We start from the raw sequence: 23,284 nt of genomic DNA, 5'->3' as shown, positions 1-23,284 counted from the left end.
TGTGGAAAACAACTTTTTGATAAATGCACGTTTTGGTCAGTCGGATAATCTCCACATGTCTACCCTATTATCATTTTCAAATCATAAATCTAATCCCCGGAAGCAAAATGCTAATGTTACGCTATAAAGGAACTACAGAGGAGTACAGCAGGGTCGCATGACTTCCAACGTCACGCCAACTTAAGATCCTTTCAACTGACTTTCACACGCTTTAACAAAGCTTTTCCTTTTAGCCACACTGAGTTTAACTAGAAGTCACGGCTGTTTTAATCAGCAGTCTGATATCGTCTTACAAAGATGGGCTAACAAACTTAGCGGGAGTGTTTACGTGTTCGGCGTAATGACGTACAACGTCCTCGACAACTTCTGTAGTCCTATTCAGCCACTTGTTAACAACCATCGTTTTTCAGACACGTAAACTTCTCAAAACACAGACCTTATTTGAGCTATTTTCCAAAATCCTATGGAGAAATCCCATTGACTCAGACGAGGTAAAGGAAGAGGTAAAATGCTAACTCACTTCCGGGTTTGCGGACTCGTTCCTGCACAGCTCTATAATCAGCCCTTAAATCAGACTTTAGTTCACCTGGAGTAAATCCAGCAGCTACCCTGCAGTATACAAAGCCATTCAAACTAGCTGCACCTTTACCAGCTCTGAGAACACTTTAATGATCAATCATTATAAAACATATCAGAGATATTATTCTGAAATGGACCAATCAAACAATGACTACTTTTACTGTCACTACTTTAAGTACATTTAGATGAGAGTACTTTCTACTTCTGAGGAACATTTAGAATACTTTACTGTGACAGAGTATTCCTACACTGTGGTACTTATACTTTTACCTAAATACAAGATCTGATTACTTATTCACCAGTGCTGCTGAGCAATAAGTAGAAAATCAAATATTATGATAATTTGGACCAAATACCTCACAAATTAATATTGCTATGATTCTGAGGAGTCGACTATTTGGTCTCTCGTAAAATATATGAGATTTGTTTCTTTTTGAAAAAAAATTTGGCAACCAGTGGCTTTATTGAAGTGGGGGTGTTGAAAGGGGGATCCAGAGGGGATGAAATGTGGCACATTGTCCCGGATTTGAACTTCGCATCGGGACCAAGCACATGGGCCCATACATAAGGCTTTTGATGAATAATTATCCATAATGTGGAGGTAAGTATGCAATTAAGCGGGTAAAAAATAAACTAAAGAGTTTGATAAGTTCGGATCACTTCACTTTAGTGTACTGCAGCACAAAGACATCATTTACACCAATAATGCAAAAATAAATATGTCGTTTGGAAGTTTTGGTTAGCATACTGTATTTCTGGAGTCCCGAGCCTCTTCAAAGAGTGTGATGAAGGTTGCATCATTCGAAGAAGTGCAAGAGTTTGGAATTGAGCAGCTGTGAAACTGGAAGGATGGCTTGCAGCTGCTGATGTTACGATAGAGAATTCCGCTGTCTTCAAGGTCACATGGGGAAATGTTCGACAAAACGACACAAGTACCAACTTGTCACTCTTGGATTTAGAGTGTGGCAGTTGTAAAACTGCACGACATGATAGAATCAGCAGCCAATCATGTGCTTTATGGCCCTGTGAAGCACAGCTGTGTGAATCCCATAATGCTTAATACAAGCAGCACCTGTACAGTCGAACAGTGGAATCCATCCATTTCTCTTCACTAATCCGGGTCCAATTCACGCTGGATAACCAAAGTAGTCCTTCAGCCACTTCCCTTCAACTCTTCCAGGGGGATTCTGGGACAGACAGAAATTTCTGAAATGTTCTCATGTTAATTTAAACGTTTTAGTTTATTCAAAAAATGGTAATCCCTTTTCTCAAGAGATACATAAAGCATTACTGATGAATTTAACAATTTAGAGGGAAAAGCCGATGAGGGAGGACGGCTCTCAGGAATATCTGAGGATAGCTATCATCTCTTAAAGCTATTGACAGACCTCTTTGAGATCATGCAGACTGCAGGAGGAGCGTTTCCTAAAAAAACCTTTGTGAGAAAGTGAGAGCATTAACATTATCCATTCGATATTAAAGACGTAACCCCTATTCTATGAGCAGGTATTGAGAGTATGGCACTGTTCAGCAACTTAAAGGTCCCCTATTATCATTATTAAAAATGCACTTTGTTGTATATATAATACATATAATGTCTCTGTTCTAGTGGTAAACACTGAGAAGTGTTTCAGAGATAATGCTGGATGTGGTTTGGAACATAATATGGCGTTTAATCACGGCAGCGTTTAGCTGAGATTCTCCCGGTAGAAAACTTTCACAGAGGAGAGATCATGACGCTCCAAAGGGGCGTGGCCAGCAGCAGCTACAAAGGGGCGTGGCCAGCAGCAGCTAGTTCATTTAAAGCTACAGTCACAGAATCAGCACTTCAGGAACCGGGCTGAATTAGAGGGGGATGTGGCATGCTACAATGGGGGATCTGTTTGTATTTTCAGCAAAACACTTCACAGTCATGTTTTGTATAGAAATGGCCCTACAATATATTGTTCAAATATAGCATTATAGGAGACCTTTAAATCTGGAAGTTGGTGCTCAGAGAAGTGAAATTAATATAAGGAATTTCCAAATGAGGCAACTGTTTCGCGTGTGAAAGCTACACCAGCTTCTCTGTCACTAACAACCACACTTTGTAACAGCTCACTGAATTGTGATAGGGACAGGAGCTTTGGTTGAGATTTATACTCCCCAGAGTATTAGAATATAGATTTTAAAAAAAACTTTTCCAGCAGGATTTGCCCATCATTCATTTTAAAACAGTGTCAAAATAAACTACAGTGCAAATGTCTGGTAGTCATGTATCCATAGCTTTTTCTCTGCCTCATCCTGCCATGATTTATAAATGTACCTTCCAAAAAATAGTGTTACATTGCACTGGATTCGCGCTCCCAACCACATTCAGCAGGAATAGTGGAAATCGTATAGCCAAATCTAAACTGGTGGACACATTTCTATCATTCCAGGGTATATATTGTCCAACACTAATAAAAAAACATGGAATTAAATGTAGATGGATAACAGTTTAGCCTTTAGCCAATAGGAGTAGCCAAAAAAAACGACAACCCAGCCCTAACAACGACATCACCGCCTACTGCTTCACTGTGGACATCTTCATAGGTCAATGTTGTAGACATCGGTAAACCCTAGTCAACACACTGAAGAAGTGTGTGTGTGAGCATGAGTGAATGTGTGCTCATGTGTGTATTAATGCATCTGGTTAAACCCCTCAGATTAACTAGACCAAATCCTTCCCTCACTCACTTCCTCCTGCAGGGTCAGTGGGCAAGGCGATCAATCCTAAGCCTGTCAGACGCTCTTATCTTGACAGACACACAAGTGTGCACACACACACAAACACACATCTTAGAGAACAACAATAACAACAGGAAAAGCAGACCAGGCAGGTGAACTCTTCCAATCACACACACGGATCAGTGAGGAAGACACTGAGTTAATACAGAGATTATTACCGGACTGTACGAGAGCTTCTAGCCAGGGATGCTCCGATCGATCGGCCGCTGATCATTATCGGTCGGATGACGCAAAATACAACAGACTTTTCTCTGTGTGCGGCAAAAAAAGCTCGCCAAAATGACTTCACCGGTCTGGCAAGGTGTTAGAAAAAGTTAATAAAATAGCTATATGCAACGTGGGTGAAGCAGAAATCCTTCGTGGTGGAACGCAACAACGACAATTTAATACAACAAACCTCATTAGACTTTTGAGAGTTCGTCAGGTCAAAGGATGCGGCGAGTATGAAAGGAAAGCCAGCTAACTGATTCCGGGGATTGGCTATTGGCCCCAAAAACCCTGATGGGAGCATCCCTAGTTCTAGCTCATTCAGCCCTCATTACAGGCTTCTCCGTTCACAGGCCTTGGCTACTGTACAAAAAGGCCCTGCTGCACTTAAAAGCTCCTTTTAAACAAACTAGACAAGAGATCGTAATAAAAAAAAGTAACACCCAGAACAAAGCAACAGAAAACAGACTTTGTTTACAGAGCCTCTCCTCTGCAAAGCGTAGTTCCTAAGCATTTTTGTGCCATTGCTCCATATGGACAGACACAAAGTTGGAGCTTCTGGATGTGCTGACTTGTCACGCCCTGAACAATGGGAGCTTGTACATTGAAAAACATTGATTTTAGCAAGCAAAAATGCAGCATGTGTGTCATTGCCAAGTGCAGATATAACGTTGATTACCTCTAAGGGTATAGTTGTAGTGAGGTATGGTTATGTTGAGGTCATCCCCTAAAACCTTTTCTTGATTGGAAGCTTTTAAAGGCGAGAAAGTGACCAACTATACCATACTTTCGCTTTCCATCTCATCCAATACATCTCAATACTTTTCTATTTCTTTTTTCTACTTCAAATGAACAATGTCTCTGTGGGGAGTTGGCCTTGTGACACATCAGAAGCAGCGTGAAGCACTTCCCCTCTCCTCGCTTCAGTTTTGATCGGACTCTCAGCTCTCTTCACTGGCGCTACATCCTGCCAATCTTTCCAGGAGTTTCTATTCAAGCTGCCAGCTGGACAAAGGGGCAGGAAGCTGCTTTTCCCCCTCAGAGAGGGGCGGATAGAGTGGGAATGGACATCGAGTTTGATAGAGGGGAAGAAATAAAGATACAAAAACCACCACAAGAGCATTAGCGGGTGGCATTATGGTTTAAAGCTCCACATAGGCATCGCAGGTATTATGATATATAAATCATTCAAAATGGCACAACTACATACCCCATCAGAACAAGCAAATTCACAAAGCCAGCCAGAACACCTGGTTTTCTGGCATAACCAAACACAATTCAATTTGCTGAAACATGACTCAAGCAATGTGCGTCACTGGCTACTCAAATATGAAGAAAGACATATTCCTGGTAGGGTACTTCTGACCAGAACAGGGGATTTCTACTACTTCTTTCAGGATACGAGCATTACAACATAATGTTTCATGGCCGATGTTAGCCCTATTTACCACCATCGGCACATCGTCAAATAAGGTGACATCACCGATGGCAGTCGCCGATGTTTATGTTTTGCTCCGTGGCCGGGAGAAGTCGCATTAGCGTCGTTGTTTTTAGAATCTGACGGACCAAAGCTGAAGTAAAGGCATCATTTTGAAGGATTAGAACAGTGACTGTGGGTCTGCCGTGACTTTAAAGTCATTCTGAGTGGGGTGTCTTCTCCTCTCCTCTGTGAGTCCAGCAGCATGACTTTCGCCACATGTAGCGGGTGTCTGCAGGATCGGTAAATGAAAATCCATCATTTAATGTTCTTGGGAGGCCGTTGTTTATATTTGTGACTATATTTGTTATACTTGCTGCTTCTCCCAATAACTTCCAGAAACTTACTATGGCTCGCTCAACCTCTCTATCGCTCGCTCTACACTTTCACACATCCCGCACTCTCTCTCTCTCTTAAAAAGGATAGCCTTAAGCAGTATTTACGTTGTTATATATATTATATTGTATTAAGTGAATTTTTGTTTTACTTATTTGTGATACATGCTTTGTTAAAATGACTGCTCTGTGAAAAAACCCAATAACCAAAGTAAAAAAAAGGGACAGGCTGCCGTAGTCTGCATTATGCTACTATTACAGTTTACATAGTAAAATATCGGCGATCGGCAAAATTGTTATTCTAAGCTTCAGGCAGACATTGTTTCAATCGGTGCATCCCTAATAAATACCTGGAAGTGGGAACAAAACATTATTGATTTGTTTGTATTAAGAGCCACCCAGTCTCACATTTTGAAGCTTGGGGAATATAAAAGTCTAACCTTGGGCAGTTTCTGGTCCTCCAACCAAAAAGTCAGTGGTTTGATCCCCAGCCCATGTAATCAACATGTCGATGGGACTGTGTGTAAAACACTTATCCCCAAAAATTGCTCACAAAATTATGACCAACAGTGTGTGTTAGCCTCCCTGAGCAGGTGGCCCCTTGTATGGCGGCTTTTAACTTTGTATGAATGTGTGTGGTAAATACTGACTGTATATAAAAGCACTTTGAGGGGTTGTAAAAATGTAGAAAGTGCTATATAAATGCAGTCCAGTTAACCTGCAGGCATCCGCCCTGTCATCCCATACTCCAACATGTCTGTTCCAAAAGAACAAATGGGCCTCTGAGTCAAAGCCAAGTACAGCAGTACTGAGGCCAACAGCCTGCCGTATCAAGGTCAAGCTGATTATTTCCTACATACAAATATAACAGGATCTTAAATCTCTCTTTCTCTCACACTCCTATCCAACTCTGAAAATGAGAAATCTAAGACTTCTAAGTTGTAAACTTTTTCTATGGCAGAGTTACTCGTCAAGGTTTTTTTGCCTCACTGAAAAGCCCAACCCTGAACGCTTGCCATTAGAATTTAGTGATAATGGGCCAATTTCAAGCTGTAATCCGGTCAAATAGTAACATTCCCTTTTAAAATAATACAAAAAGTTTCTTCATCTACGTCCTATTCAAAGGAATACATTAAAATGGTAACAGTTTTAGTTTTATTTCATCAATATCTTTCCTATGTTAGGGACCAAAAAGAATATATTTTGCCACAGCTTTTATTTATCATTTAGTCCTGAAACAACGTCCCTCTCCTTTAAACCTCCTCTGTGTGGAGGGGAGGACTCACTGCTATGCTGCTCACATTTGTTATGTGTGTAATTAGGATCAGCTGGGGTATGCAGGGCTCGGAGCCAAGAGCACTGGTAAGATAGACAGAGGGGCCCGTATGTGAGAGGGCCTGAGAAAGCATCTCATTGCTTGTGGCTCTGTCTCTGGTTCTCACCCAGGCCGTCACTCTGCTGTCGTTGTGTTACTAAACAGGAAGCTGAAACCCCAGGCTGGAATAATAAAGCTTGGACGCCTCAAAGAGTTCATCTCCCTCTCCTTTCACTGAACCGATCACCACAAGATACATCCAGTTAGATTTACGAGCTAATAAAATGTTTTAGAGTCAGCTGGAAAAACCTTTAAGGTCGTCATAAACCCACGTCAAAAAAAAACGCAAAGAGGATGAAAGGGAGAAAAAAAGAAAAGCATAATTTGAAATCATTTTTGTCAAGTGTTTTAGCACATAGGTGTTGCTTAGATTCCCAAATAAAGTGTGGTTAATTGAAGCTGAAGAGATTTTCAATTGTTTTTCCTACAACATCAAATACATCCGTAAATAAACACTAGGGATGCACCTATGTCAAATATCGATGTTTAGAATAATAATTTCGATGATTCCGATTCTGTGTTTTAATTATTCCACTTTTGTGCCAGGAAAACTAAATGTTTCATTACAAAATATGAACTGTTTTGAGGACAAAATCCTTTACTATAATTGAGGAGATCTTGAGTTCCAACAGACAGTGTCTGCTTCTCATTCTTTTTTCTCTCATAAATACCCCACTTTTGTGCTTCTGAAAAACACCAAACATTAGCCACCTTTAGCTTAGCGGTGGTGATGTGAAAATCAAGTGGCTGTCATGTAGTTTTTGTTTGTAGCAATACATGAGCTTTTTACTCCTGGTGAAATGGTGTTAATATGTCAAGTTTATTCTGCTGAGCAAAACATGCAAGTATCATAAATGTGTGTTTGTGACAGATCTTATTATCTGTGATATTCCAAAATCCTTATTGCATTTGTCGTTGGAGGCCTTGCAATGCTAACTTCCAGATTGGCCAATACACAACAAAACTACTTCCTATTAGCCCCTGACCTTAAAACCCTAAATGTAACAACTGGACAAAAGAGGAGGGTCTCTTGGTGAGTCAGGGGCCACAGCGAGTTCAGACAGGTCTGTTATAACAGCTGGACACAGGACTGATCGCTGTAAGGACAGCAGAGGCTTAAGATATGGAAACCCACCAAAAAAATCACCAAGTTTTACATTTTGTAAGGCAACCTGCTGTAGAGGATGCTGATTTGAATATGCAAAGTAAAAACATACAATATTTCAGAAAGGCTGGTCCAATAAATCTTTAACCTCTGTGTTGCTTTTTGCCCTCTGTCATTTGAACTGTTTGTAAAGCATAACCCATAAACCATCACCTAAATCTTTGATAGAACCGCTTATTAAACCTCACTTCCGAGTAAAATAGGCAAACTGAGTAAGGGATAATGTGTAATAATATGAATTATCTGACTCTAGTGGAGTTTAAAACATATCTTAACGGATTGTCACAGGCTGGTTTATGTCAAAGTTTAGTCAGGAATTGGTTTTGAAACCTTTAAAATCTATGGCAGCATATCGACACATTTAGATAAAACATCCATAGTTCGATGAAAGGAGTTTTTCTTGTGACAACTAGATAAAAACATTTAGAAACGGGTCAAATTCGACCCAAGAAAAACAGAAAGCTTAATGAGAGCTTGCAGGGGCTGGAGGAACAGAGACTGCCTGGAGGTGATTTGGGCTCCCTAAAACACTAGCTATATGCGGTAGTGCGTGTTCATATGGACGGCAAAATGTATGGTTCCTCCACTCTGTGCACTTCCTTCCCACTGTGCTGCTGTTAGCCACATTTTAGGCTCATTCAGCCATAACCCTGCAGCCCCCGCTTCATATCAAATCCCCCACTGCACACAGATGTGATGTTTTGCATCCCGGAGCCGCAGACACAACTCCCCTGGGGAACTGTAGGAATCCAGCTTTCATATGAACTCTGCGTCCCTACACAACACTGACTGTGTATGTTCTTAAAGCCACAGGGCACCCCTGCTCTGCACAAACTGCTTTTTAAAGTGTCAACTCATCACCATGACTGCATGCCACACATTCTTTACCTCCTTTCAACCTGTGCCGATGACCCACATTCACACAAGAATGAAAACACACTCAGACAGGAGGAGAGTGAAGGGCAGGTGTGCATACACTGGTTGGCAGAAACACACATGATTCTCGGACATGATTCAGATGCAGATGTTTCCAACTTACCTACAACCATTAACGTAAACTCGAACCCTCTTTTGACCGACTTCCGGTACACCTGGTTGGGGAGATTTGCAAAGCCCACATAGCCCTCGAGGTTCCGCTGCTGAAGAAAAACACACAGAATGTTAACCATGAATAAATAGTAAAAACACACATAACAAACTTGACTATAATGTCTATCTTTAACATAGAGACTTGTAGCGGCATAGAGTCTCTGCTACTATGGTATGTGTGTGTTGAGAAACAGATACACAGCAGATTGGAGCTGCACATGGTCATTATGTGCGCACAAAACGTGTTTGTAAACCTTCAATTAGTATCTCTATGCCCTGCAGCAACAGAGACGCTTTGAAGTGTAGCTGGGATTAACACAAGTTGGGAAAAATGCTGTTTTAAGGTGAAGAGAGGTGAGGGGGTAATACAGAGAGAGCGAGAGAGAGCGAGAGAGATGCACCTCCTCCTAAAGTGTGGAACATTCAATGAAAGACCTCTCAAAGTTAAAGATACTCCTAGGAGAAGGAGACAAGGCACATCTTGCTGCCCAACACATGCCACAACCTGAGGGACAGTGAATGAGACACACACCTTCACGCCGAGAGAGAGAGAGAGAGAGAGAGAGAGAGAGAGAGAGAGAGAGAAATAACAGGCTTTTACAGAGGAGATGAGGAAGAGGAAGTTAAGTTAACTCTGCTTAAGTCTATCAAACACGTGAAGTTAAACAGAGAAGTATTTTAATTCTATATTCAAAGCCAGGCTGTTTCTCAGGGTGGAAAAGCAAAGGTGCGTGTGGAGAGTCGAGGCTAGACCAACGAGTGTAATTTAAAAGGAATGGAATTTGCCGGTGTATATGGTGTGTGTGTGTGTGTGTATATATATATATATATATATATATATATATACACATACATACATACATACATACACACACACACACACACACACACACACACACACACAAAAGAAGATCAATTGTGAGAAAAACAAACTAAAAAGAAAAAATATTCTAAAAACATTTTTGAAAAAAATATTCTAAGATACAGAAAATGATTTACATGAAATATAGATATACCAAAAAAACAAAGCACAGTATACTACGACAAAATGCTCAGAATAATAAAATAAAGTATGTGCAGTAAGGTATGAAAGGTGGAAAGCTGTGCCGATATTAAGAGAGCTGTCCTGCGGAGGGTTGTGCAGAACTGGCCATACTTAATTGAAATAAGTAAAGACAAGATAGTGCATAGTATGCATTAATGTAGTGCATAGGGTCTGTGGAGGGTCTGAGGGTAAATGGAACTGGTCCCTGGTGTAGGACAGGTCATGGTGGAGGAAGTGGCTCTCAGACCAGATCATAGCCGAGCCAGCTGCTCTTCCTTATCACCACAGAGGGATATCTCCTTCTCTTTCTGTCTTCCACATCACTCTGCAACTCCCAGTCCGCTGTCAGACAACCCCCCCTTCAATCCCTGTGCACTGTCCTGCACGCTACGAGAGGCAAACACAATCGATGAGCTGCCTGCCTGTCAGCGAGCGGCCTCTCTGCTCCGTCATGCATGGAGCTGATGGAAATCTGCACTGAGAGCTCTGCTGAGAGACGGGTTAAAGCACCTGCAGCTCAACGTTGGACTAGCACAAGTTCCAAAATAAGACAGTATAAGAACCCATCCTTAGTTTTGAAGACTTAAACAAGGAAATATTAGAGTGTGTTCACACTACTGCACACCAAGTGTAACTGTGAATACGCCCCCCCATCATTATCCCCGAGCTTCTAGAACTACCGTTTTTGTCTGTATGATGCAACTTTTGTGCATAATGGGTGTCACATGATGCATCATAGCAGCGTTCTCAGTTCATGCTGCACTTAGTCATCACTGCTGACAGTGAATCATGGAAGTGTAAACAGAACTGGGTACAGAGTTGGAGACCTGGGGTCTTCCGCATCTACTGGTTTCAAAGAGAATGGGCACTTACGTTTTCCTAAAACCCATGGAGGGATGAAGCTTTTTTGTAGGTCGACCCGGAAGTAAGCTGCATGGGTTCCCACCAGTGTGGGAATTTCACGGCGGCCATGACGGCAATGGCCTTCATTGCCCCTCGGTCTGGCCGTGATGCCCCGAAAATAATTGTACGTCTTACAGCTACCATGGCCGTTGTGCCCTGTTACTGTTAAAATCTTGAAGTTGCTTTAAAAGTGTCATTGGTCCTTGTAGCTTGGATTGGTTGCGCGCACCTCACATCATACGTCGCATCATTCAATCATCACTGCAGCGTCTCGCTGTAAGAGTACAAGGAGGCCTCGTGTCTCTTTTTGTCCATGAGTTTATTCTCTTCTGAGACAGGTTACTGTCGTCCGTAACCACGGCAAAACAACAAAGAAGAACGTTAATTATCACACACACATATACCGTTAGCTCTCCCATAGCATTCCCCTGTCTCTCTCTCTCTAGGAACCTCCCTTCTCCTCACCCAGTGGCGTTTTTATATGTACAAAACTGGTGGGGCACAAACAACTTAGATATATAAAGGCTTTTTGTACCTTAATACATGGAGTAAAGAGCGCTATCACAAAGCAAAACTTAACAACAACCTTGATGCCTCAGCATGAAAACATCAGACTGTAGGAAAACACAGACACTCGTCACCGTGGTTACAATAGCAATCGATCCATCGATACATAAACTATACTTCCGCTCACCAAAGCTCCAGTAGATAGTCAACTTCTTTCATGTTCTGTTTGTATTATTTACCGCTGGTGATGTAGTCTAAGCCCTCTCGTCTCCTCTTCATAACTACACTTTTCGCACACACACTTACAGCCAATCAGCTCTGACTTATGAGATGATGTTTCCGTGGGGCTGCGAGCGCTTTGCTCCACTTGTGATTTATTTTTTGCCGCACACATTGAATGAAAAACTACTCTATTCAATGCGCAGTGTAGTAATAAAGTCATTTGTTTTCCATGTCATTCATGTGTTTTTATTATCAGAAAGTGAAGTTGTTTATTTGTAAGCTCCAAATCCTAATTTTTCCCTATATGGCCTTTGTGCCCTTGCATGTGGCCTTTGTGCCCTAAAAAAATGTGTGACACAAAAGGTCAAATGGCTTTGCCCCTAAAATGACATAGACTGCTGATGTGGTAGAACAAAACGTGATCCGTCTCTTAAATGTGTCAACCACAGACCTTATTTCCATCTATTTTCCAAAATCCTACGGAGAAATCCCACTGACTCTGAGACGAGGGAACCGGAATGAACCGGTAAAATGCTAACTCACTTCCGGGTTTTAGGACTCGTTCCTGCACCACTCTATTCGGCTCAGTCAAATGAACTTAGAGAGAAAATAACTCAGGACTCAGCTTTTAGAGAATTGTACCTTGTAATGATTTAACTAAGTGCTATTCAAGTGTTCAGACTATGAAGACGTGTGACTTTTGCCCGATGTACGTCAATTCAAAAAAAGTAATTTGAGGACCAATGGTGTCACTTGACTAACATGGAAGCTGTATTACCACCGTTTGGTCAGTATGAAAAAATGATCTTCAATGCCTGTCTAATCACTGAGGGCTTGATGTGAAATAGTCACCGTCCGTAACGAGTCCTCCCATCAGATTCATTTATTAGAGTTTTCCAAAACACCCCCAAACTATACATCACCACAAGACTGCTATCAACATGTAACAAGTTAGGAACGGAGATGGGAATATTGCAAGGAAAATATTATCAAGGATCCTATGTATTGTACACAGCTTCTATTTCAGTCTCAGATATTTAATAAACACATTCATACAGCGATAATATCAGATTTCACTCAGTATCCAAAATTACAAAACATTAAAAGGACCAGAGGCAAAAAAAAGTGGAACTGAAATATGTCAAAAGAATATGTAATGTTGTTGCTGACAAAAACTGTTTGAGGCATGTATGGGAACACATACAGTGAGGCTTTACAGCAGCAAGGCTCCGGAATATTTCCGTCCAAGGATCCCGCATTAAGCGAAACAGCCTCACCCTGGGAGACTAGACCCATAAAAACATTCTTTAATCACCGAGACATGCCTTTGACCCAGCGCCATTCCAAAACCATTCAAGAAATGGCTTATTTGCTCTGTAAGCCATATCCATCCAGCCATTATTTTTCTTTAAATGATTGAATCACAATCTGCCCTTTATCATCCATTGTTTCATAAACTGTGGACAAGCACACATTAATACCAGAAGACATTCAATAACGTGGACAGAAAGCACTATTCTAAGCCTTTTGCTTCGAACTGTTAGCCGCCAGTTCCAACAAAGACACTGAGTTTAACTAGCACTGCTGATGTATTTAATGTCGTACAACAAAACGTGATCGGTCTCTTAAATGTGTCAACCACAGACCTTATTTCCAGCTATTTTCCAAAATCCTACGGAAAATCCCACTGACTCTGAGACGAGGGAACCAGAAGTGGTAAAATGCTAACTCACTTCCGGGTTTTAGGACTCGTTCCTGCACCACTCTATTAAGGAAATACTTTGAATAAGTTATTAACTTCAGCCATATCAGAGGTGGAAGAGACAGTAAGTAAAACATTGTATTTCAGGAAGTTACATTTTATAGGCGTTTCCTCTCACTGGCCAATTTTTACATGGAAATGCACTCCCCTGTTTGACATACTGTAGGTTAGACACAGCAGAAGTGGCTGTAATGGACAATCAGAATGTGTAAGGAGAAAAGGAACCTATCTATTTTCCTCATCGACACTGATGTATGAAGCCTCACACCAGGCATATCTACTCTGAACAAGCCTGAAGCACTTTCAGCTGTTTCAATGATCCACCCACATAGATGTGTGGTGTGTGTGTGTGATGTAACACATGTGTTAAGGTGCTACCTCTGGTGCTCCATCCATTTCCCTTTAGCTGCACTGCGGGTACAACACACAATGCCTGGTTGTCATGTAGCTATTTGGAAAACATTTAAAGTGTATGGTTGTCAGTGTTTTGCTATAAAAACCTCTGTTTCAGCGTTTTCACCCACAAATTCAAAGTCATCTTGTCCGGCAAGATTTCAGTCTCTTAAGAAATGTGTTTAATGTTGAGCTTGAAAACCGTTGATAGGAAGGCAACACAAAAGATGTACTCAGCAAAAAAGCAAGTAAATATGCATTACGGAAGCTTACGCTGCAACTCTTAAAACAAAGAATGTCCCTCATCTCAAGGCCTTTATCATTAAAACAGTATTAAAACTATTTGTATGAAACAATACACAGGCCTGTCTGGCTCATAACATTTTAATGAATGCGTGCTGCTGACTCGAAATGAAGCGCTCCTTTGATTCTGTATTATTTTCACTGAACAGTATGACCGCTGAGAATTACATTTGTCAGACAAAATCAACCGATTTTCCTGGTCGGATTTGTAAATAATGGCCAACAGAAACAATGCTCTGGAAGCGTGTCTGGATTAGAGTCTGTGGATCCAATATAGTATGTATTTTCATACAGAAATAACAAACCCTTTTCTTTACAGGGACCTGTCACATGAGGTTTGAAAGAAAGACACGACACGCTTCAAACATCACCAGCTATGAGAACCCTAGCGATGATAGTATCACTACATTTGCATTGCTGTGTCGACACTAGTAGTACAACTCATGTTGTTTCGTCATATAAGAAAGTAAACGAGAAAAACAGTACGGGTAATGAAAAGAATGGGGGATGATAGTGAGGAAGGCTCGTCTATGGTTAACCCCTCCCCCCCTCCACACAGTGGTGATAGTAGCTGCCTGGTTCACTGACATCATCTGCATTGCCAAGTCCACCCCCATGCATCCAGCAGCTGATGCTCAGGCCCTCTTACTGCACACATCAGCTGTTCAACTTTCCTTTATCAACCTGCTGATTGAATATTAATCATGCATAAAACATGTCATCTCTTAAGACTGCAGAAGGAGGGAAAAAATCATTTAAAGCAATGACTGTGTAATTTCTTTGTGGTTATTTTTAGCACACTGTGCCCAATGCTCCTTCACTATGCACACTGCCCACTCCATTGACTTGACACCAAGGAGAGTCACTTCCAATCACAGACTGTGTCACAAACTAATACATTACAAACTCAAAGTGTGGTGTGTGTGGTCAGTTATTGCTTAAGGTATCATGTAGTGCACACACATTCTATCAAAGCCAACCAGATGTACTCCACAAAAAGGGTTGTGGGCACACCAAACTACCTTCACAAAACAAACAGTTTAATAAAGACTTGATCTCTGGTAAATAATTGTACATGTCATTTGGGGACTGGATTTTATTCTAGTTTTATCTCTAGAAATGAATGTTTTCAGCAACTATCATTATATGCAATCTACTTTATTAAATTCACACTTTTTGATTTACAATGGTCACAACAAGGACTTTTCTTAATGGAACTTGGCAAAAAGAGCACATCTCCTTTGGGCTCTGATTATAAAAGCATAAAATCACACCATCATAGCTGGCTAGGGCTAAGATTACTCAATGCCATAGTTTCACAAGTAATATTGTCCATGTCATTGTGAAACCACGTCTTAATACATTGTTCTGCTGCCCATGTATTTCCCCACTACAAACGAGCTTCAATGAGACCAGACCAATACGGGAAATTCTGTGAAACGTTCACCAACCCTTAAAATCAGCCTCCATTCAAATCAAATCCGCCACTAAAATACATCTTCATAGTGAAACTGCTTCTTCAATTGGGTCTAAATTAAACACACAGTTAACACAATTATGATACATTTTCGCCACATACCTCACTACCGAGGTGGGAGGCGTGATTCATTTGTAAAATGACGAAATCTCCTGAATGACATGTTGTTTGTCAACCACATAATGCCGAATTTATCAATACACTATATACAAATGTTAAATGGTTATATTTCATGTTTCTTTCAAGTACGTCTATGTGAATATGCAAAATATTATAAAATGACAACATTGTTGAAGGAGTTTGGTGCTCTCCATGCAAGAGACGTCGATACAAGCACGAACCAAAACACAGGGGTACGGTTGAAAAGCTTGTTCTGATAGAGCTTTCAATTATAACCTACAGTAATTAACAGAAGTGTCAACGCTTGCACATGGATATATTTTGAAGAAAAATGGACTTACAGCGATGCTGGGAACCGCAGTCTCGGGTCGCTCGATCATTGTTCTGTGCTCTCACAACCCAGTCTGCAGTAGTTACCAGTTACCGAGGCAGACACAGACTAACGGCCGGTAGAATGGCGGTGCCTAGACGTATAGGGAACTTCACACCGTAAAAAACGTAGTTCGTTGTAAACAAAAGAGAGCCAAGTCAATCGGCTAACCAATGAATGAGGTTCAATTACATATGGCCGCTGACGGATACCACAACCAGATGTAGCACAGTGAAGAAAAAACCTCCAAGGCTTTGACCACTATCTCATTCACGAGGCAGAAACACACACACACACATCCGGATGAGACTTTCAAAATAAATCGAACGTTTCTCGTGATACATAAGAACTGTTTATTTTCAAGCCAGCATTTCCACTGGCATTTTCTAGACAATTTTCCCCCCCCATCTAATTTCGGAATGTTTAAAAGCATGAATGTTGGATAAGTTGATTTTTCAACCAAATAAAACAATGTATATTGTGTTAGCATAACAACTAAATTCCTTGGAGTCGATGTGATGCTAAAACTATAGTTATGTGCTTGCTGTATAATACAGAGCTGCCAACTCTCACGCTTTCGCTGTGTGACACACGTACACACGCCACACATCCAATTATTCACGCAAAAAAAAAAAAAAAAATCCGATCTTGGGCCGAGACTCGTTCGTTCCTTTCCAAACTCCCCGACGGTAGATGGCGCTGATGAGCGCCACTGAACTCTATGCGCTGCACCCATATGTTCTGCATCCCCGAAGTTAGCGACAGAAGAAGAGATACTGAGAGACAGCGGGAGAAACTACCTGGAGAAGTCGGATGAGAATCGGAGCTGAGACTACTTACTAGGTATGTTACAATGAAATGTCGTTCAATTGAATACTCACTCTCTTAAACTTTAAATATTGAAAGAAATTATTCGTTTGTGAACATGATTTAGTGTGGTGAATGTAAACTCAGCTGTCATAACAAGCTGCAGGAGAGCACCTTGTTAACCTTGTGGTATAGGCCTACTGCATACTCAAAACATCAGTTCATAGCATTGTTTATTTACTCACATGGCATTTATCTTTTTATTAACAGGCCAAAGTAAAGGACTCACTGTGGATGAAGACTTTTTTTCTGTAGGACTAAACAGCACTTCGAACACGTAAGATGTATTCCAAAGATTTTAACATAAATAGGCTACAGGAAATTTGTGCAATAGAAGTAGGCATGTTCTTGTAACTGAGAGTAGAGTTATTAAACCAACATGACCCAACAAGATGTCCCATAATAGACCTTGGCCAGGACAAAAGCAACACCTTTTATTTCATTTAAAGAACAAGCCAAGTGAAAAAAGACAGACAAACACACTGACAGAACAGCCAGAACCACTGATAGAAACAACAGGACAACAGACAGAGGAGCAACACACAGGACGGACTGACAAACACGTAGAGGAGCAACAGACAGGACAGATAGAAGCACATGCAGAGGAGCAACAGACAGGAGAGATAGAAGCACATGCAGAGGAGCAACAGACAGGACACATTAAAGCACATGCAACAGACAGGACACATTAAAGCACATGCAGAGGAGCAACAGACAGGACACATTAAAGCACATGCAGAGGAGCAACAGACAGGACAGATAGAATGACTAACAGGGCAGATGGAAGAAGACACAGAGGGACAAACAGAAGAGACTCCCCCAATCCAACAGCACGGCCAGAAGAGTCGTGCTCTGGCTGGAGCAGCAACATATAGATCCATTTTCAAAAATGAGTGGACCACTTCATGGCCATTTATTACCAGAGGGAGCCTCAACACGCACTACTGGTGTGCAGTCTGCTGTATTGAAACTCAAACTCATGTTGCCACCAAGGTGTGGCAGATGTAGTGCACCACATAAAAAGCAAAGACCACCAAGAAAAGCACGGTCTCTCCAGTCCTCAGCCACAATATCACAATATGCAATGCCCGTTCCCTCTGTTGGGGGGATGTCTGCACAAGATGTTAAGGTATGATATGTGTAATGGTCCTGTCAAGACTTTTGTGTCATAGTTGATCATGGTAAAGTCATGGTTGATAGTTCTGACTAATTTGTGATTTGTGTTTCAGTGTAGTACAGTAGTACTTAATTTGAGATCTTAGTTGTGAATGTGTTTTTTACCTGTGCTCTATTATCGCATGTGTCCATTTGAAATAAATGATGGTCTTTTGGGAGGATTAATCATTTTTTATTTCTTACAGACAAGAAGGGCTGAGGTCAAAATGACAGCTGGGTTGGTAGTTCACAACGTCCCCCTAGCCTTTGCCAGGACTAAGTCATCCTGCATTACCAATGAAGCACTCGCACCATATTTCACACAGGAACTTGTGAAGGAGATGAAAAAAGCCCCGTATACCCTTGTTACAGATGGGTCGAAACACACTGGTATTTCCCAAACTATTTGAGATTTTTCTCAACTGCAAAACATTTGCTTTTTATATTACAGATTGTAGATATGTATATATTTATCAAACCAAGAACATTGTTCAAACACATTTGAAATAAACAAAGGCAAATGTAATTTCCACAGAAAGTGCTGACGTTGTATTTCCATTGCTTATTGCACTATAACTGTCTCAAAAGATCCTCTTTTTTGCAAACACTCTTCGCCTTAAAACTTAAATCTAGCCTTGACCTATAAAACATGTCTTCACCATCAAACAGGTATTTGGAGGATCACAAAACAGTTGAATGTAACTTTTCCAAATGTGTTACCACTAAACAACATTTTCAGTCTTTTTAATTCATTTCAAAACCTAAGTGTAACCTTAACCTTTTCAAACATGTCACCACTTTATACAAGATATCCTCACTCCCAAAAAAGTGTGTGTGTGTGTGTGTGTGTCTGGAAGGGGACTAGATGTGAAGGGTCATGAACATGACAATGAACAGAGTTGTGCTTTTCTATGTCAGGGCCCTATGCTGCATTGCATTTGCAAAAGATCAAATTGGCCAAAAGTCTGTCAGTCATTTGTGCACGATGGGGATGTAGTATGATGCCACCAAGGCTGAAAACTCGCTCCACTGGAGCACTAGAGGCAGGCACTGCCAAGACCCTGGTGGCCACTCGGAAGAGGAAGAGACTTCAGGTTCAGTGCCCAGATCAAAAGGGCGTTCTGTCCTTCGGCTGTGTCTAGGTAGTGACTTAGCTGTAGTGCTGGAGTGGTCCCAACATCCTTCTTCTGCCTCTTATGGTATGCAGCAAACAGCCCTTCTCCTTGTCCAATGTGCTCTTGCTCTTCTTCATCAACCAGAGGCACAGGTTGCTCAGTCTCTGTAGCATCTTGCAGGATCAATTCTGGAAAAACATTTAACAGCAGAAACAAAAGAGCCCTTATTACCATTGGTGTTGGTGATACAGTGTTAGACTGAAGACTGCAATTATTGATGCTGTCAATAAGATAAGACTACGAGAAAAAAAGTTGCATTGAATTCAATAATATTTACCTTTAACTTGTTGAGCCACCTCTGCCTTGATTTCACGATTGACCAGTACATGGTGCTCCACCAGTGACGTGCGGTGAGGGGAGGCAGGTGAGGCCGTGCCTCACCTGCCTCCCAGGTGAGTCATCATGAAAAGTAAAATGAAGAAATAAATGTAATGATCATATTTATCCAGTTGTTTGTGTTATAAAGTTATTTTCCTTTTAATTTCACCAGTTTTACATTATTTTGATCCAAAATCGCTGAATTGTCATATTCACGTTCAAACACTGAACGGCTGCTCGGTGAGGCACCAACCTGCTGACATGCTATACAGTGAGACTGTAACTGCTGTCTGTCTGTATGTCGCTATTAAAATGTTCAAACACTCTGGCTATATTAACTCATTTCCATACTTTAGCTGGTGTATATAATATACAGTGTTTTTTGTCAACTGTATGTCTGTAACGTGTCTCTTGTGCTGAGCAAAACCGCTGCGAAGAGAGACTAGGTGAGGCACGCAGTTCTCCTGCCTCATGGCAGTGGGTGATAGTGAGTCCAGTGATTCTTCGTGCGCTGCAGAATAAGTGACAGCGAGCTAAAATTTACAGTTAAGTCAAGTGCAGTCGTTTGCTTATTTTTTTGTCTCGCCTGACCCTACTTTTAGAATGGAGGATTGCATATCCAAACTAAAACAATTTTCTAAGATGGACTTCATTATAAATAAAGGTAATATCGCAATAACGTTTTTAATTACATGTGCTTTATTGAGTGATACAGTTTTTTATATGTGAAGACTGCTGATTTGGGATTTTAAACATAACACCATTAACTGCTGCCATTCAAATAATGAATAAGATGCTCTAAGGTTCAAATCTGATTGTGATGACGTCAGTGCCTCACCAGCCATGAACTTCACCACACGTCACTGTGCTCCACCCACAGCAGAGAAAAGGCTGGATCCAAGGCGGCTGCTTTGAGGTAGACTGGGTCTGAAAAGGGGGCAGTGATCCCATCTTGAGTCCCGGCCATTTTCCCGTTAATGAAGATCCCAAGAAATCTTTTGTTCAGGGATGCCTGGAGACTTCGGATCAGCCCACTCAGGAAACGAACTTGAGGCTTCAGCTTCTCAAGGTGATGATTGAGGGACAAGACGGATGGAACAACTGCACTGATTGTGATGACCTTCTCTCCCTGTGTCAATTCAGTTGCTTCTCCAAACGGCTTCAAGATCTTCACCAACTCCTTCAACAGATTCCACTCTCGTGGTGTGAATGACAACTCCTTATGCCCAGCCTTTTCTAGAATGGCACAGAGCTTTAGATGATCACACTGGAGAACTGCCTTTACTTGCCTCAGTGTTGAGTTCCATCTTGTGTTGACTGCAGGAGGGATGCCTTTCTGTTCCCCAAATTCACTATCAAACACATCTTTGAATGTTGTGCTTGTGTGCAGCAATGAGCTAAGTTTTGATAACTTGGAAAGGGAAGGACATGCCACTTTTGTTTCTTTCAAACCGTCTCCCACCACCAGCTGAAGAGTATGCGCAAAACACCGCAGGCGCTGTTTCTTTGCCATAGCAGCATCTACCGTTTGCTGTTCTTCCAGGGTTAAGTCACACCAGAGACCAGGGTCATCAAGATGATCTCCGTCATCATCCTCTTGTTCACTGGGGAAGCACACAGTGAATGCCTTTGCCATGTTAGCAGCATTGTCACTAATAGTGTAGTCCAATTTATCTTTGATGTCGCATATTGACTCAAATTGGTCACAGATTCGTTCAGCTGTGTGAGCCTTTGAAGCGATTGCAGGCCAAGAGATTTGTATTTAGCTGTAACCTCTCTTTAGCTGTCTCTTTGTATATCCAGTGGACAGTGACACCAAGGAATCCCCTCATCTTTTGGTCGGACCAAATGTCCACAGTGACTGAAACATGCTCCGTGTTGCTCAATTGAGTTTTTAATCTTGAACGTCTCTCCCCAGCGAGGCTCTCTGTTTTTGATGTCAACGTTCTGCGAGACACTGGGCTGTACTTACTGTCAATTACTGTCAGAAAGTGCCGAAAACTCTTGTGTTCCACAATAGACAGGGGAAGGTTGCAATCAATAATCAAGTCGGACAGTATTGTGTTGGTGATAGCCTTCTGCTGTGGATGACTCATGCTGTAATGCGCTTCACGACTGTCCAAGAATTGTGAGATTGAAGGCTGTTGTGGTTCATCTATGATGCTTCTACTCATCTGGTATTCTTCAAATCTGTAACAGGTAAGCATATAAAACAGGTGTCAGAAAGTCCCTTATAGCCACACATAAATTGCATCTGAAACTATCTCCTCATATATCAATGCTAACATTGTGTTTATATTTATTTTTGTACTATTATGAGTTGTTTTGTAATACTGTAAGATTGTGTTTGTTTTAACATTACATTGATAAAATACATTTCCATTTTCAGTGTACACTTACTATATTAATTTATATTTTTCCTGCTTTACCTTGCCATCAAGCAGCCCTTTCCAACAGGAAACTGAAGTATGCTTGTTAATTCACTCTCTCCAGCACACCTGATTCCATTGGCAAAAACAGCAATTTGACCTGCATCACACAGAAATTGCTGGTCTACTGCTGGCTCAATGATTAAGTTTAATTGTGCTATTCTATGTCTTCGTTGATAGTTCAGCTTTGTTGTGATTTACCTAAATGACATAAACGACCTCAATGAGGCAGCAGTAGACTAGCAACTCCTTTGTGCTGCAAAGTAAAATAGCCATTTTTTGTCAATGGAGTCTGGTGTGCTGGAGAGAGTGAGATATACTTGGTTTTCTTATTGGAAAAAATCGTCTGGCAGCAAGCTAAAATGGTACACACATTTATAATGCAAAGTACATTAAACTGACATTGATTTGATTAGACTTGCTTTAGTTTTGCTGCTGGCAGCAGTCTGCTGTGTATGATCCACTGACTAGCTGCTAAGTACATACAATCTCGCTTCAAAAAATCCTAAACTATCCTTTTACAATATGAGTATGGATAAGTTCACTATTTTGCACTTTGAGCCCCATTTCTGGTTTGTCTAGGATGAAATAGTGTGTTTGACACCGACATTTTAACGATTGGTCCCCCATGCTTCATGTAAGGGCATTCATAAAGCGGTCCTTAAATCAACCTTAAGCATTCGTTTTCAAAGATGTGCAACTCAACGAGTGGTCACTGGTTAGTGGTGATGCTCCAAAACGAGTGTCTTAGCGAAGTACAGTTTCTGTCGTGTTTAATTTTCCAGTTTGTATTCCAAATATCAAGCGGAAGTTAAGGTATCTGAAAACATAGCTAGTTCCACAATAGCAAATAACAGGATGGAAACCAAATATTTCTCCGATATATTTTAAAACAACTACGAACACCACTTACCACTCGGTGAGTTGCTCATCCTTGAAAACGAATGTTTAGGGTTGTTTTAAGGACAATGTTATGAATGCCTGTAGCCAACCATTCTGAAGCAGGGGGTGATTCCAAATTAGCCAAAAGCTGGAGACTGGACCAATCGTCAACATTTGTATTTCATCCAAGACGACCCAGAAAGGGGGCTCAAAGTGCAGAATAGTTAACTTCTCCATTAATGAACCCACAGGAGATACCGCTTAGCGTGTTCGTAAGCCAAGGTGACCTTTACAGTCTCATTGATATGTAGCTAGCTAGCAGTTAGCCGATAAGCTAGTGTTGGCTTTCATTCAAAACTT

At 41.2% G+C, this 23,284-nt stretch overlaps 1 protein-coding gene and 1 long non-coding RNA gene across 3 annotated transcripts in view; one reads left to right on the top strand and one right to left on the bottom strand.

Moving 5' to 3' along the window:
* LOC134877727 (septin-7-like) overlaps positions 1–16,379 on the bottom strand; it is a 64,394-nt gene extending 48,015 nt beyond the window's left edge. The window contains exons 1-2 of one of the 2 annotated variants that reach the window (XM_063903342.1): positions 16,070–16,379; positions 8,947–9,046 (exon numbers count right to left, since the gene is read on the bottom strand). In XM_063903342.1, coding sequence (XP_063759412.1) covers positions 8,947–9,046; positions 16,070–16,108 — 139 coding nt within the window. In that variant the 5' untranslated portion in view covers positions 16,109–16,379. The remainder of the gene's footprint in view (positions 1–8,946; positions 9,047–16,069) is intronic. The other variant, XM_063903351.1, reaches the window with a different exon arrangement.
* Positions 16,380–16,875: 496 nt separating this feature from the next.
* On the top strand, positions 16,876–18,706 carry LOC134874199 (uncharacterized). Its single transcript, XR_010167035.1, has 3 exons — positions 16,876–16,941; positions 17,176–17,242; positions 18,327–18,706. It is a non-coding gene; the product is annotated as an uncharacterized LOC134874199 (long non-coding RNA).
* Positions 18,707–23,284: the final 4,578 nt, after the last annotated feature.

Source organism: Eleginops maclovinus, chromosome 2 (genome assembly GCF_036324505.1).
Source record: "Eleginops maclovinus isolate JMC-PN-2008 ecotype Puerto Natales chromosome 2, JC_Emac_rtc_rv5, whole genome shotgun sequence".
In the NCBI taxonomy this organism is placed as follows: domain Eukaryota; kingdom Metazoa; phylum Chordata; class Actinopteri; order Perciformes; family Eleginopidae; genus Eleginops; species Eleginops maclovinus.
The sequence above is the reverse complement of the archived record's forward strand: the minus strand, read 5'-3'. Positions and strand labels throughout refer to the sequence as shown.